Consider the following 16,786-nt stretch of genomic DNA (forward strand, 5'->3'; position numbering starts at 1 on the left):
TCTGTTGCACCGGAAGGGAGCCCGGCGTCCATTCTGAGTATTCCAATATAATGTTGCCACTTCGCCTGCGCAGGTTGGTTGGTCCGGGTTGACCCCAGGTGCTCGCAGGTGCCCCAGTACTCCGATGACGGCGCCGGACCTGACCTGAGGCTGGAGCGCGGTATACGAGCAGCGCTTGGAACAGGAAAGAGCCGAAGGAGTCGCGCGAACTTTTCCTCCGCAGCCTAGTCACACCATTCTGTGCTCAGAAAGCACAATTTGCCCCCCACGCTGTCTCCGCAGACTAGGGCCTTCGCCTAACTGGTCACACAGCCAGCGCACTGACGTTTTGGAAAGCAAAAATGACCCTGAAACTCTACGTCGGCCATGTAGGTGAACAGGTCCAGACGGTCATATTGACGCTTACTGCCGCTGGATGCGATGACACAGGCGGCTGCTGCCGCCGCCATGTTCACGAGTTCAGCTCGAGCGGGGTTTCGCGATGTACGAGTTTGGCACGAGTTCGTCTGTCAATCAAAACCATAGGTCACGCCCCGCGTGAGGCATGTAACTCGATCTCGTGCGCGCCCACCACGGTTGGGCCGCGCCCAACTTATTTTTCGGCAACAGCGACGTGGTGCGGAACTGAGAGGCATTAATCATCTTGACCGGCGAAATAAAACACGCACAAGGCACTGTCATCGGTGATGTACTAAGCACCAGGTAAAAAAAAGCGCCGACTTTCGCTGGCTTATGCATACATCTTCTTGGGCTGTGATGACCCCACAACACGGTTCATTGCCTGCATTGGGGTGAGGTAGTGCACAACAAATAATTATCGGCACGTCTCTGTAGCTGCTTGCAAGGCGTCGATGCGCCGTGGTGGACGACGATCCTGAGCAGTGCGTAGTGTTTTTCATCGACAACGTATCGCAGATGTCATTTGAGATGGCTGCTCTGTCATCGGTGATGTATCCCTGCCGCAGTGTCGCAAACACGGTCAGCGGTCAGCGCAAACACACCAAGTGCGATGGAATTTCTTCATCAGAAGCACGGCACACTAAACAATTGCAACACCTTGCTGCGTCCGAAGTCCAATTTCCTAACTGCAGACAAGAGCCATCACCCGCCAAACTGCGATTGCTGCGCAGTCGTTACGATATCCATCTGCGATCGCTGTTAGCTCAGCCGCATGAGGCAGTCGGCAAGCACATTTGAGTGAACAACACACTCAAATTGCGGACATGCGCACGGAGGCACCTTCACTGGTCAAACGATGACAAGCGATGAATTGTGTCGCTGGGAAGCATGCTCTTCTTCGCAATGCATCGTGGAGACTTCGCGCACGCAGATAACTGGTGCATTTTCACTGTGCTGCGTCACTACGGACCCTAGAATACCACACAGCAATTTTGCAGTGACAGCCGTTGCTCCCGTCTCTATGGCTAGAGTGTCGGTTCAGTTGGTAAAGCGGCGGCCTTAATAGCCGCCTCAGTGAAAGCACCTGTGGTGAACAGCCATGCCGCAGCGCTGTGTTCCCATTCTCCTAATATACAGGGAATGCACAGATCATTGTCATGACTGACTTTATGCGTCCTTATTGCCTCGATTTTATCGAAAATAGCACTGCAGCGCCCCTGGCGACTGCTCACCATATGAACTCTCTCGTGCGTGCGACCCTCTAGAATGTATCCGCTTGTAAGCTATCGCCTCACTGTCGCCACTCGGGGCAAAAAAGTGCAAAATTCAATAATTCACTAGATGTCCGTTTGTCATCGCAAATTTATAGCATTCAAAACGAAAAACCGACACTTTAAGAAATAAAATGTTTGTTATTTTATTTGTTGCATTTCAATGTATTCGATTGAGGGAAAGTGTAGGTGCAAGAATGCACCGCATGTGCTCTGTTCGCATTCGACGGAGGATAGAAAGATAATGACCGAAAAAGGAGGCACGCCCTTGACGCGCCCGAGAAAGGCGTGGCAAGCGGCTCACGGCAAGTGTGCAGATAGACAGCGTGATAGTGACGGTATTACTAAATTTCCATAATATTTTGATAACAATACGCGGCGCTGGCGCGTTTTGTTGCGCAGTCTTCTGTGCTTGAAGCGCTGAAGCTCTGTGCCGCGCAGGTTGCGCTGATGTTGTCATACGCGGCTTTATCTCGACATTTCTTTTTGCCTGCTGTTCTTGCATGTCCCTTGCCATCTCCGTTCACTGACTGCCAACGAGCAAACTCGAGTAAAACTCGTGCGAACGAGAAACTCGGCGCATCCTGCATAGCACCCCAGGTAGCACAGGTGTACAGGTGTACGAAACACAGGTGTATCGAAATGAACCAGGGGCGCTATAACGTAAAATGATTCCAAACTGTTTTGATTCCAAACTCCTGACGTCAAATTTACGTAACCACCGACGCAAGTATCGGGCGGTGACCCGCAACGTTGTCTGAACAGCCCAATCAAACACTCTCCTCGTTTATAGGAGGTGGCCTTTGTTCGCTTTCAAAACGAATAACATTGTCTACACTCAGCGGTTATTCTTATCTAATTGGCTGACAAGAGGCGAGGAGCACGCTCTAGGGGAGAGGGTTTCAATGGGGACGAGCCAGCACAGTGAAAATAGATAACCGCATAAAGAGGGTGGTGCCGGCTTCTCCGATGGGTCCGCTTCGCCATACTTAGCTTGCGGTGGGTGGTCGAAAATCGCGGCGGCGTGCAACGGAAAGATACGAATACCGCTAAAACGGACCCTCAGGAAGGAAGAGTTGGCAGAGCGATGTCGTATGCATGCCGAAAGAGCTCGATAACGTTGTACTGCCACGCAAAAAGGTTTATCATGCGCAAATAAATAGATGCTCACCGGTAGGTGCGAGTAGCGAGGAGGCCCTCGCTACTCGCACCGAGCGATCGGCGGGCAGCCATCTTCTATACCTTTCGGAACGGGGCAGTCTGTGGCTATTCAGAAAAAATTTCAGTTTTGTTCGGCATATTAATGCATTTTTTTCGCGTACACGTCACTTTGACGTGGTGAGTTTTCGTGGTATTGTGAGGTCGCGTGACAGACAGCCGAAGTGGGCGTAGCCAGAAAACATTGGACCAATAGCAGAGGGCTAATGGTGAAAAGGGGTCGAAGCAGGAATGGTTATTTTTCTTTTGTGCGGTTTAATCATGCATAATCAGTGTGTACACGTTATATCAATGGGGAGCTATCGCAGTTTTCGTGACGTCGCGTGACAGACAGGCGAAGTTAGGAGTGGCCCGAAAATGTTTTCACCAATCGTGGAGGCTGATTGCAGAAATTGGAATCAAAACAGTCTGGAATCATTTTACGTTATAGCGCCCCTCAGGGTGTGATTTAGGCTCCGCCCTTACGCGCGGAATTTATAAACAGTTTTCAAGTCTATTGTTGAGCTGAATACGCTTGCTTAGGGAAGAAAGATGCAAAGATCAACGTAGAGACTTGTAAGCTAAAAACACAGTAAAGAGGGTGTGCTACATTTTTATCATATAACAAATGTGACAAACAAGTTATTATCACGATTATTAACACAGTTACCGCGGAGCAATGCAAATGTGTCAAAACCGCAACCAGTTTGGCCGTAAATATATATTCTGTGAAATAAGCACATTTTTTACCCTGAATTCAGAGAAATTGTGAGGCTGCGCTGTTTGTTTTCTTTTTTTTTTTGATAATGCCTGGAGAGCCGTCTTTCGTCATTTTTGTTTGGAGCACACATGTACAGGGTCGACCACATCTAAAGTGAACACCTCATTAGTATTCAAGACATCATAGAAGCTGATGTTCTGTAGATAATTCGAAAAATCATTATTGTGTTTATCGACACCATGATTACACATCGTATAACGAGCAATTCACTTGTGAAGTAGAATAAACGCTCTCGTTTTACCGGCTTGAATACTAATGAGGTGTTCACCTAAGATGTGGTCGACCCTGCACAAACAACCATACAGCGTAAAACGAAACCGTCATTCCAGCACGACATTTCAATTTTCGCAAGGCTTTCTGTTTCGTTTATCTTCAACATCTACATTTTGCGTTGTGTCTAATCGACAATATCTTTGTTGTGCTTGGAATTTTCGGCTACTACCCTGCAGAACTGAGCGGTCTTGTGTGCCACACGCACACTTATGGCTTTCTGAGATCTGCCATACCGGACAGCTGTGACTTTGTCATGGTCGACGTGCCGACGTCGTTGCCTCAGCCGCATCCCCTTTACTCGTACATGGCGACCATCGACATCGATCCAGGTATTCACCACTCAGTCTCGCAGCGATAATACCTCGTTCACGAGTAACATCGTCACGCTTTTGACACTACATGGTGGCAGACGCCACGATTTCATTCCTAATGTTTTAAAGCAACGCTTGCTTTGCCTATTCTCCTCACTTTTGGGTGCTGACTCCTGGCTGGGAATTACAGGATTGGCCGGTGGTGGACATAGTGCAAACAAGCACCGTATTGTATCCATGATAAATGTTTTCCTCCGAAAAGTTGTGGTGGCTCAGGCGAATTCGGTAGTACACGAATCACTTTGGGAGGCAGATGGGACACTGAATATAGTTCCGGATGACCGGCCGTTCCCGTTTGCCAATCTGGCAACGATAGGCATCTGCGCTACAACTAGAGATGCAAAATTTCCGGAAATTTTGAGCCAATCGGTATAAAACCAGTTTTTTTCACGTTTTTTTTCGAAATTTTGGAAAAAAATGGAAAAGAACCAATTTTCTTTAGCATACGGTCAATAGTTTATTGCCAAATGTCAAAAGCCATAACTCTGATTATGTAAATAACAGAGTGAAATGCTTTCTGCCTTTTCACAAACGAATGCAGGGTTTAACAAATCGAAGACAAGCTAGAAGCATCAACCGCGAACGCGTTCAGTTCTCGGTGGACGGGTGTGGCTTCTTAGAATTGTTACGGCAGTTAGAACAAAGAACACTGAAATGTCTCTTCTGTGGCTATTTCGTCGTGGCTTCGACTATGGAAACATTGATCAAGATGTCTCTCCGATCGTGAAGGTCTCCCCGACCGCGAAGTGCATCCACACGTCGGAAATTGGCCGTACCATTGGAGAATCTGCTTCCACACGGCTTCATATGCGGACTTCCGCCACAGGTTGCGCGAAGTGCACGAGGGAAAGTCAAAATTGAACAATAACGGGCACCAAAACACGAGAAACCGCGCCCGAATGACGAAGCCACGCTGACGCTGGAGCTGACATTATGTGATATCGATGGCGAGTGGTCAGCCGTCGTTTGGTGTTTCGGTATCATGTGCGACGTTTCGGTTTCGCGTTCTGCTTTCACATTCAACGCTGGGTGTTGCCTAAGTTTTATTTCTGTACGTTTTTCCCCGCGGAAATTTTGGCCAATTTTTGCAACTGCGCCGAAAAAAACGGAAACAAGTTTTTTCCGGAATTTTCCCGTTTTTTTCTGCACTTCATCTCTAGCTACAACGACCGGCTTTTGCGCTATCGAAAACAGGCTTCTGTGCTGCTTATAAAGTTTCTCAATATTGAATGTTCCATTCTTGTACAAAATGCTCCATTTCCCCTGCATGTTCGCTCCTATCCAGAAGCACTGAAGCAGGGAAGAAAATAAAGATTTCATGCAAGTTCATTTTTGTATACTTGGTGGAAATAAAGTGTTTGTGAACACGCGACAGGTACTTGCTGGCTATTCAGAATTCTTGCTCACGCACCTCCTTTTGTCGTCGCATGCTCGGCACAATTGCGTATTACCCGTCTGGGAACCGAAGGCAGCTCACGGACATAGCTCCTTTTCAATTTGGTTTGTATTACACTGTAGTACATATGATGGAAACATTCAAAAAGAATTTGTCCTGTCGTTATTCCGCTTAAATGCTGAAAACAGGATATCTCTGTACGTAATAACACGTAGACAACTCAACGTCTCTTCAATATTTTCACGTTAAAATTATATTTTCTTAGCCTAAATGCGGTAAACAAGATTTGCAGACGTGTGATAGTTTCGCATACTGACGTCGCATCACGGATTTTATAGTTTCGCGACATCCAAAATGCACATTAAGCCCGTTTCACATGGTGCGATTTTGTCTGCGAATTCGCACGTGCGAATTCGCGGCTGCGGAAAATAGGCCGCCGGACCCTTCGTGCGTGCGTTTTTTCGATGTTCGGCGTGCTGAACTTCTCTGCGAAAAACGCAGGTGCGTTGGTAGCCACTGTAGCGGTGGAAACAGACGACCAATAGGAGGCGGCTCGCTCATACGTTATCGCCAGTCAGAATGCTTAACGAGTATGCGAAAAACGCAGCTGCCGTAGATCCATGTGAAACGGCATTGCGAATTTCGCATCTGCGGAAATCACAGCTGCGAAAAACGCACTGCAAAATCGCACCATGTGAAACGGGCTTTATAGTGTTTTTCATCGTCTGAGGCTACACAGCAGTGCGGCCGAAATTAATTACATTTTGGGTTTGTCTTCACACTGAGAATAAATATTATTGCGATAGCAATTATATGGACACTCAAAAGCAGATTTCTGCCGTCGCCGTCGCCGTCGCCATGAGGTTCCGTATGACGTCAATGGAGATGAAATCGTCGCCGCGCGCCAAACGCTGTATGTGCGAGTGAAAGGGCGCGAGGGGCGCGCGCTTTCACGGGGAGTGAACGCACGGCGGAGAACAAACGCGCGTTCTGCGCCGTGCTCGCTTAAGGGCTGCAGAAGTAGGCGTCTCTTTTCTCCTTTACAATCACCATATATGTAGAGCAAACGCGCCTTCTTCCGACGTGCGAGAGGCCGTGGGGGAGGGGGAGGGAAGGGAGGCGACGTTTAGCTGCGGCACCAAGTGCCTATTTATATCAGAGGCTCCGGCAACAGTCACCAACGCCGCACGCATTTTGAGCGAACGCGGGCAAAACGCCGAAGGCGTCGACAATAGTTCTGCGTGTTGCCGGTGCTGCTGCATGTCCAAGTTTATACAGCTGATAAAGCTAATATCATTACTCCGTATAGCTCTCTACAAATTTGCTATCGCAATTGATGCTTCGCATTTCAGGCTGAAACTGCGACAACTTTTTTAGGTAATTGTTTCCCAGTTACTTTCAAAAAGTCTAAAGGCAATCTGCAACCATAGCCTCCTCTATATAAGTTATAGAGGAGGCTATGCTGCAACATATTGTAGAATGGTTCTCATGAAAATACGGCAGGGCATTCGCGCTGCTCACGCAGGAACGATGTAAACCTCTACACCTACTGTGCTATACGCTGCCGAAATCTGTGTAACCTGACAAAAAAGTAGTGTTCACGTACGACCGTTCTCATTTTGCCGTGTGATGTCTGTTATCTCTTGCTCGATTTCAGATTCGTATGAAACGGACATAGTGCAGCACATGGGGAGCGCTCAGGGCAAGGCGCTCCTATTGGCGGTCGAGAGGCGCGTTTTGCGAAGCAGCCCTCTTCAGCAGAATGCCGTTGCAAGGGGACTGGTCCAGAAAGTCGTCGATATGAACGCGCATGGCATCGCGCTCTCCGACAGATTTATTTCAGAAGCCGACACCAGGGTCATCGCTCAAGATGCCCAGGTAGGCTTAGTAGAACTCCGCTGCAGAGTGCAAAGGTTCAGCAAAGCTTGAATACTTAGCTTGCGATTGGAGTCCCCAGAAGAATTACCGGTGTAGCACTGTTGAGTCAATACAAAGTACAACGGCCAAATTTATATCTTTGGTGATTTTTGCAGCACCTACCCCCATCAAATTACCCATCATCTTCCCTTCAGTAGACGGACAGTCGACCATCTATGCCAATCAGTTTTAGAGTTTCCTGTGATTAAACCCTACTTCAAGGTCCTTCCGACGCAGATTCGATGGGAGCTTCCTGTGCCACGAGATATAAATTATATTCAAAACTTACGTTGCAGACTTCGGCCAATGGTGTGCAGTTCTCCGCGACTCTTCAGCTCGCTTAGCATTGAACATCTCCATAGTTCTTCCAACTCTCTTTTTGCCTATGGCATAGGGTAACAGATTGTGCTATCAAAATTGGTTGTCATGTAACACAATCTTTCAAAATTTCGGAAATTAATACCCGCACGCATGGGTATTAGGTGTGGATACTTGTGCATGCTGACTTATTATTTAGTGTGGTTCTTGCTTTTCGCTCATGCATTGTGTTGTTTATTTTACCGGGCTGTTTCTTTTATAACCCTTTGTGACATCTACTTCGCCGGTTACACGATGCCATTATTATTGATTTCTTGTTGGCTCACAATGGTTCAATAGTTATATCGACTGATTTTTGCAGTGCCCTGGTTTGGAATTTTTCTTTTTATTTATCCTGCACTTTATTGACGAAGTGATGTAATTTGTTATTTATGTTGCCCCCGATGTTAAACCTCTTCACTGACCTTTCACTGGGTATAATACATGGTGGTATTGGTGTGGCCGTCACAGTTAGACCACGTGAAAATATCTTGACCTACTCAAGTCGTTCGATTTCTTCTTAGTGGCAAAGGTTTTTCACGGCAGCAAGTTTTCGGAGGTGACTTGGCATGAAAATTTGTTAGATGTGGAAAACAGGGAAAATTTTCTTTGTCAATATAATTGTAAATTTTCTTCCATGTACTAATCCTTTGCTTGTCGATTGTGCTTATATAGCACTTGTAATTAGTCTGCAGTGATAGCAGTTAAATAATCTTCTCCGAAAGAGGTTCTTGCTCTCATTCGCGTCTGCTGTCACTAGTACAGTTCACGTGCTACAGTGTATAGAATATGAGGGAAAACATTTAGGACAAAATTCAGCAACATATATTTTTTTCTTAAGACATGTTTACCAATGTCTTCCCACCTTCGCTTGCATTATGTCAGACATCACTATCCGGCTGCACTTGGTCAGATGAACAAGCTCTAGAGTATAAAAACTTCATCCAGTCGACGACTGTTCTTGTTCATAGCGGCGAATGCAAGTAACATAAACCGTGATGCACAGGAAGTTTCTGTATAGCTTTCGTTGATTCTCGTGTAACACATTACGTTTACCCGAACAGTGCGTGCGTCTCTTCTCAAACAGCGCTGACTTGTATAACCTGATGGTTATACGATAATGCTATTTCGTTTCGCGCTGCGACACTAATCAGAACCGTGAACCGCACGCGTTAACATTGGTATCCGCAGGCCCTGTACGAAAGGAATTGAATTGAGCGAGAGGAGTCCTTACATTATAATGGCTCAGGCTTCGGTCTGTCTGACACGTCACAACGACGAAATTCTCTCTAAATAGAGGGCAAGCAAACTCGTAAAATCAGTCAGAGGCCAGAGTCTCTGCTTAATAATATATAACAATCCATGAGAGACCAGGCACTTTGACGTAATCTCTCTCTATATATCCTCTCATTGCCACCGAACACGGGATCAAGTTGAAATTGCCCATTAACAAAATGTAACTCAAATTACTCCTTTTGACGATTGCAGCGTAGTCTATTTAATAGAAACACCAATATATTTTATTGAAGTAACAGACTTTATGGGCACAAACATCGAAAGCTCGAGGAACTTAGTGCAGAGTTCTAAACGACGATGAAACGACATTTCGCAATAAGCGTGTTGTGGGCAATATTGGTATATACGCTACACAAAATCATTCGATGCAAAAAGTTTATCTTCTACAAAATGAAATCTTAGTTGCTTTGTTCAGCTTTCTTAATGACAAAGCAGAGTATTTTTTATAAACCGCTATAAAAGCCCAGATATATCATCAATGCCATTGGTATAACATAAAGTGCTTGTTTTCTGGCCCTGCATATGTTCGTGGTAACAAGGCCTTGTTGTTGGCCTATAACATTTCTATAACACGAAGTGCAGCGTTTACTCTGTGCATTAATTTTTTCTGGCCTGCTAACGCTACTGAAAGGTTATTAATGCCATTCCAATAATTCCTTATGTTTTCTGTATAATTCTTAGGGGCATCTTTCATGTAAAACTTGTATAATTTTCAGAAGAATTGAACGTGAGCATATGTAATTATTGCCGTACATACGCAAAATTTCAGTAGGGAACTGAGGTACACAAAAATAGAAGCTTTGAAATATTAATGGTGACTCTATATATAGAGCAACGCATCAGTAGAAACACTGATTATCTCAAGAAACACCCTGTCGTATTAGCTCTACCATTTTCACGCCAGGAGATGCGCATGCTGGTGAGCTTTACAGGTTTGAGATTTCTTCGAATGGAGTACTTTGTCTTTGTATGAAGATTGAACCAATATTGAAGATTGCAAAGAGCAGAAACACACGTTTATACCGATGAGAAAATGTGTGCGCGCGTTTTGCTTGTTATACAACATGAAAGGAAAATACTGGGCAGGAAATATTTCACATTAGTTCAGAACGTTAGTTTTTATGCACACTGCAAAATTGGCACATAATATTTGACCGAAAAACGAAAATAAATGTGGAAGTTACTTGGCTACGAAATAATGTATAAACGCCTAACCCTAATGAGTGCATCGAAAAGCAGGCATGCACTCTAAAAAGCATCTTCATATAAGACACATCCATATGCTAATGAATTATATTTTATGCGTGCTGATCTCATCCTTATCGTAAGCTTGTTACGGTATTGCCTGAACTCCTTCCAGTCGTCTGACAGCAGAGCTTAAAATTTTTCATACAGCTGATTGTTCTCTTTCCTTTGTTCATGTAACTCGGGTGTAATCCAAGGTTTCTGGATTTTCAATTCCTCTTTTATTTTTGAGAGGAAAGTGAGCGCAGTGTAAACGTTTAAAATTTTAAGAAATTCATTCTAAGCGTCATTGGCGCCTTTAGTTGATGACGTCATACCAGTCTATTTGCAGTCGAACATCACGGACCGCATCAGGCACTCCGTCAGTAATGAGCCTGTACGAGTTTGACTCTCAATTGCTCTCGATGCTGGGCTGTCCATACAAAAACCAACGAAAGATGGTCGCTGATATGGCTTGACAGAGCACCTGCCAAGTGTTTTTTAGAGCATTCGTGATGAGAAGGTCTAACATAGAACTATAGCCAGCTGTTACTCTGTGGGGACGTTGACCATATTCTTGAAACCATAGGATAATGTGAGATCATTTAACTCTCGAGAGGAGTGACTAGGACGACTCATATCCATGTTGAAATCACCTGCCACTATTAACCTATATTTGTTATCTGAAACAAATGTGAGGAAAGTTTCGAAGACATCATTAGACATCAAGAAATCACCACGTGGTGTTCAATAGTGTACAGTAAACATTATGGCATCGGCACATACAGATAGAATCTCATAATCAGGGGTACATATAGAATATGAATCAAGTATGTGACATGCGAAATGGCTTTTAATAAGGAGCGCAACACCCCCACCGCAGCTGTATTCGCGATTTAAGGAATACGTATAATAGTAGTACCTAAAAGTAACACGTAGTATAACATTAGAGCCCCAAGTCTGGGTTGGCATAACAACAGAATATTCAAAAATTAGCAAGATATTCTTCTAGACGAGGTGCCTTACTGCTAATTGATCTAGCAATTAAATCAATGCATTTAAGGGAAGCATATGAAAGCTGAGATACGCAAAGTTAAGATCATTTGGCAAATAATAACATCGTTAAGACATTTGGAAACTATTCAGCCTAATACGGAGAATGCACTTCTTATAGTCTGTTCAGGCTGTTTCTGTCTTAATGCGGGTGCCGCGTGCATCAGTAACTTTTCGCACCAGAACATTGCCATTCGCGTGCCACACATTGTTATAGGCTTTAGTTCTTGCGACTGTCTTCACCTCCCGGAGGAGGTGTCGATTATGGCGTCTGATGTTCTCTTGAATGAAAGTGCGCGGTTCACAATTGCTAAGGTCGATTCTCTTTCTAAGCCATTCATTTCAGGCTTCTTGTCATGCGAAAAGATAAATAACTCCTGCCATTCTTTCTGCTCCAGTTGGTAGCCTTTGAAGTGAGACAATGCCAGAGGCTGTCACATGACGAACTCTAAGCTTATTATCAACTTTGATACTGCCATCGGATGCTCACTTGGCACTTCGGCTATGTCATGAATTTCGAGGTTTTAACTGTCTACCTGAAATGAGAGTGGTTCAGAGGTTCAATTTCTGCCTGAGTGGCTATCTGTGCAGTGCTCTTCTGTTTGAGTTGCACAACTTTCTATTTCAGGTCTTCGACGTTGTAGCTTACCTGATTAGAAATGTTCTTTTGGAAAACGTCACATCTGCATGAAATGAATGCTTTGTTCCATACTTTCAAAGAGGTAGAAGGCTATCGAACTTCTCGTTGAAAGTCAGCAAAATGGTTATTATATCGATTTCAGTTTTTTATATCTAGGAAGAGAAGGGAAGCGCAGTCAAGGACGGCAGAAAACTAGGTGGGGGATGAAGTTAGGAAATTTGCAGGCGCAAATTAGAATCAGCTAGCGCAAGACAGGGGTAATTGGAGATCGCAGGGAGAGGCCTTCGTCCTGCAGTGGACATAAATATGAGCTGATGATGATGATGAACTATTTCAGTATTCCTCTGATCACCGCTACCTCAGTACCCCTGCAAACCTGGCATCGCCTAGATGTTATGTGTGTCGTTTTTAGCATTAATCTTTTTTTCTGTAAGGCCCTCACACATACCCAAGTGGTACCCGTTATACCAATGGTTATATTTCAGGTACCCATCAACATTTGAAATTGGAAGCTGACCGGATGAGCTTTATATCACGCATTATTTACACAAGCACAACGCACAAATCGAAACCTCTCCTTCGACGAAGGCACGTGGTCAGTCATTGTTGAGCCATCGTCTGCATTGTTCTTCACAGCAAATTCCAACCAACACTGATGCTGCGCATATAATAACTGAAGACGACTTTCCAATGACAAATGGCACTTACGAAACAAAGGTTCTGTGAATTCGGACATTAATCAAATATTTTCTCAACGGTTTTTGGAAGGAGTACAATACCACATGCCGCATCTTAAGGTACAAGGCATACAGTATTCAAGTATTGTTTACCGAAAGCTCGTGTACCGGGAATATATTAGCCAATGGTTGTTTGTTTAGTATTATGCATATTTGCTCTGAGCCTTTTTATCACACCTCTTGTTCTCATGGTTCTCATGAACAATGGGTGCCCGATACACCGCGTCAGAGCAATCACTTTTACTTAACTGAAGTTCTTGTTGAACTGATATTGGAGCGGTTAACCGCCCGTGACTCACCACCTTGTTACTTAAGAGAAGCTTCTTGATTTAGTGATGGGGTCATATACAGGTCCATCGATGTCATTTTACGCTTTCAACAATTTATTCGACTGAAATGAATGAACTCATGACATTTCGTCAACCAGTGTCCTAACGCGGACACTTTTTTTTAATGCAGATTCTTTCTGAAGAAATTCAATCCTATCACGGTCTTATCAGATACGACACGTTCCTCGGAAACCGTTCTGCTTTGAGGTCATTGATGTTGGATGTTATAAGGTATGGAAAACATTTCGCTTATTCTTCGTGCTTCTAAATTTTGCATACTAATTGAGAAAACTAAACGCTAGAAGCAATGAGTGCATTGAAAAGCGCCAAGTATACGGTAATTAATTGTGGTAAGCAAGGTTTCAAAAGATCAGAATGTCGCTTTTATTAGTGCAGGCGAAAGACAAAATTTCTGTTAACTGCCTACAATATGCATGCCTACGATTTTTTAAGTTAGCAGTTTTGTTTTTGTAGCGTTAGCTACACTGGCCTAGCCAAGCCCGTTTCGCGTGGCACATCAAGAGCCGTGCTGCGCATGCGCAAGGATCAGTGATGTCACACGGCTTGCGCATCACCGGAGCCACCGGAGCCGGCACCTCTCGCGCACTCCGCCGCCACCGCGCGCGACTCACCGTCGCCGGTCTGCGCATTCCAGAGGAGTGACGTCGTAGCCGTGGTAGACGCACTGGCGCCGGCGCGCGTTCGCTCGCTGTGGCAGTCGCCGTCTGACACTGCGCTGGAGCCGCCGCGCTTCTGACTGGCGTTTGCCAGTGTGGTATAGTCATGGAGAGGAGAGCGCAAATGCTGCTCAACAGCGCAGAAGAACGAGAAGCTAGACTCATCGGATCCCGAAGTAGTTGCCTGGCAATTAGCGGTTGAGCGTAGGAGGAGTGAATACATGTGCCACATAATACGTATACCGCGTGTGTGTCATTGGAGCAGCAGTAAGCATGACAATCAAGCTAATCCTTGACAATATAGGCAACCAGGAAAGCTAAGAGTAATCAGCTGAACCTTTGCTAACGCTACGTATATCCTGGCATAGCCGAGCTAAGCCACTGCAACTTTTTTAATTTGCAGTCTTTTTTTTTTCTCGCTGCATTTAAATCTGTAAGGACGCGGTATGCCCGAAGCCCGATAGCAAGAGATGTGACGCTAAACTCACGAGATGTCAGCGCCCGTTTCAAATGACAACCAGAACTCTTCGGAAACAGTACCTGCCCCAGAAGCTCAGGAAGCACGGTTAATACAGGAGAATGCGGGCTACGTTGTATACATCCAGCATAGGCCCAACATTGGCACACACTATTGGCGCTGTATTGGGCCACATTGGTCCTTCAATGGACCCTGCGCAAGTGATAATTCGGTGGTGACTATGCAACCGCAGCCACAAGGAGCGTATTTCTTACATATTTTGAAGTATCGTCTTCCACGGTTGCACGATTATTGTTCTACTCCGTGAGATTAGTGCAGTTTTTCTCGGCTCTAATATTTTTACCTTATTACTTGATAAATCACGTACAAAATATTCGAAATTGGAACATAATGGCGTTTTGTTACCTGTATGATTGCACCAACGCCGATGACGTCACTCATACGTCCCATACTGTCGCCTCTGTGTTGTTAGATGTAATATTGAGGCATGATATGCGCCCTCCCATTTCAAGAACATACCTACAGACGCCGCATGACGGTCATTATTCCTGTCAAGGCGTTGGACGCCCAAGAATGGACTGTGTTTTAATCATACATTTGGGGAGTGCAAATTGTAGGGCGCGAATCAATCGTTCTTTGTTGGCAGCCGAAGATTACTACATGTGTAGCGCTGGAACCATTATCTGCACCGCCTTTTTTTCATTTCTTGCACTTCGTCACTAACACACAGATATAATATACCTGCCAACCAAATAACTTCAAAATGCATAAAAGTTAGGAGACACGACAACGGCGAGGAGGTAAGAGGAGATTAGCACGCAATTCTTTATGCTTTAAGTAGCATGCGCCACTTGTGGGATACATACGCACTTTAATACCAATACCTTATCTTAAGGCGCTGCATAAAATCAGCAGCAAACCTGAATCAGTAGATAATAACCTAGCCATATATTGTTTTAGAGCACAGTACCAATTCCAGCGATGTTATTTCATGTTGTGAATTTGGCTGCCGTACGAACCTGTCATTATAAACATGCTCCAAGGAAGTGCCCCGTTTGTGTCCATTCACCGTGAAAGGACTTCCAGCTGTAGGGTGGGAGACCGACCAGCGAAACCTATTCGCGAAACACATTTTTCGTAAAATACGCAGCGTTGTACCATTGTAGAACGAGCCCAATTTCAGAAACAGTTCACAGGTATACATAAAATCGCGCCTTTTTTCTCCGAAATTGGCCACTGAGAAGGACAAATCATTTATATGAATGGACGCAGAGTAATGTCAACTCCTTAAAATACCAGCCCCGATGAATTTCAAAGATATGCACAAATGCGCCCAACATGGTATGATGACCCTTCCCTGCTAATTTTTATTTGCGTAACAGCCCATGAATAAGAAGCTTTCTAAAAAGCCGGCAGATCCCACGCCCTGTGGGAATCGACGTTATGCGAAGCAGTGTGCCGGGAGCCTACCAAGTTAACGAAACGACCATGAGAGCACCATGACGTAAGACGCTCTTTCATGACATTGCATGAAAAGCATGTCATGAGTCCTCAAGCGTCCCTTAAGCTACGCCTCAGAGAGCTTAATTCCTTAGTCATAGCTCATGACTATCACTTCGACCATCAACCTTTAGCCCTTTCCTTCACTTAGTACATATTCCAACCCACTCTATTGTTTTTGAGTGTTGATACTTTTTCGCTGAGTCATTGCCATTTTTGCTTAGTCATGGTCATGACTATGAATTCTACCATTATCCTTTAGTCTTTCCTTCGCTTAGTACCCACGTCCGAACCCATTCCATTGTTTTTTGAGTGTTAATCTTTTTCCGCTGAGTCATTGATTTTAGGCGGCTGTTTAATGACCTACATGACACGCTTGCCATGATATTCATCTTATGACCTATCATTTATGTTCGTCATACACTCTTGTCATACTATCCCAATTTCGTACTTTCCAAGTTATCGAAAACGACCATGCGAGCACCAAGACGTAGGCGGCTGTTTTGTGACCTACATGACACGCATGTCATGACATTCATGTCGTGACCTATCATTTTATGTTGGTCATACCCTCTTTTCATACTATGGCAGTTTTGGTTCATACCAAGTTAACGATACGACCAGGAGAGCACCAAGACGTAGGCGGCTATATATATATATATATTATATATAATATATATATTATATATATATTGGAGTGCATACGGCAGGCAGTGCCAAATCGCTGGGATGCTTTACCACTGTCTTTTGAACAGAAAAGTTTACAATCATTGAATTCGACCGTGCAACATACGGGGCAGAAAACTTGGAGGTTAACAAAGAAGCTCGAGAACAAGTTAAGGACCGCACCAAGAGCAATGGACCGAACCTCTAGAGTAACGTTTACGAGC

The 16,786-nt window shown here is 44.8% G+C and overlaps 1 protein-coding gene across 5 annotated transcripts in view; it reads left to right on the forward strand.

Moving 5' to 3' along the window:
• Nucleotides 1-16,786, forward strand: part of LOC119440262 (uncharacterized) — a 144,282-nt gene that overhangs the window by 14,575 nt on the left and 112,921 nt on the right. Inside the window, exons 3-5 of one of the 5 annotated variants that reach the window (XM_049661501.1) lie at nucleotides 4,098-4,250; nucleotides 7,346-7,566; nucleotides 13,372-13,472. The exons of 3 other annotated variants lie outside the window; for them this stretch is intronic. In XM_049661501.1, coding sequence (XP_049517458.1) covers nucleotides 4,098-4,250; nucleotides 7,346-7,566; nucleotides 13,372-13,472 — 475 coding nt within the window. The remainder of the gene's footprint in view (nucleotides 1-4,097; nucleotides 4,251-7,345; nucleotides 7,567-13,371; nucleotides 13,473-16,786) is intronic. One more of the 5 variants, XM_049661502.1, reaches the window with a different exon arrangement.

The sequence above is a fragment of the Dermacentor silvarum genome, chromosome 2, assembly GCF_013339745.2.
Source record: "Dermacentor silvarum isolate Dsil-2018 chromosome 2, BIME_Dsil_1.4, whole genome shotgun sequence".
Lineage (NCBI taxonomy): Eukaryota > Metazoa > Arthropoda > Arachnida > Ixodida > Ixodidae > Dermacentor > Dermacentor silvarum.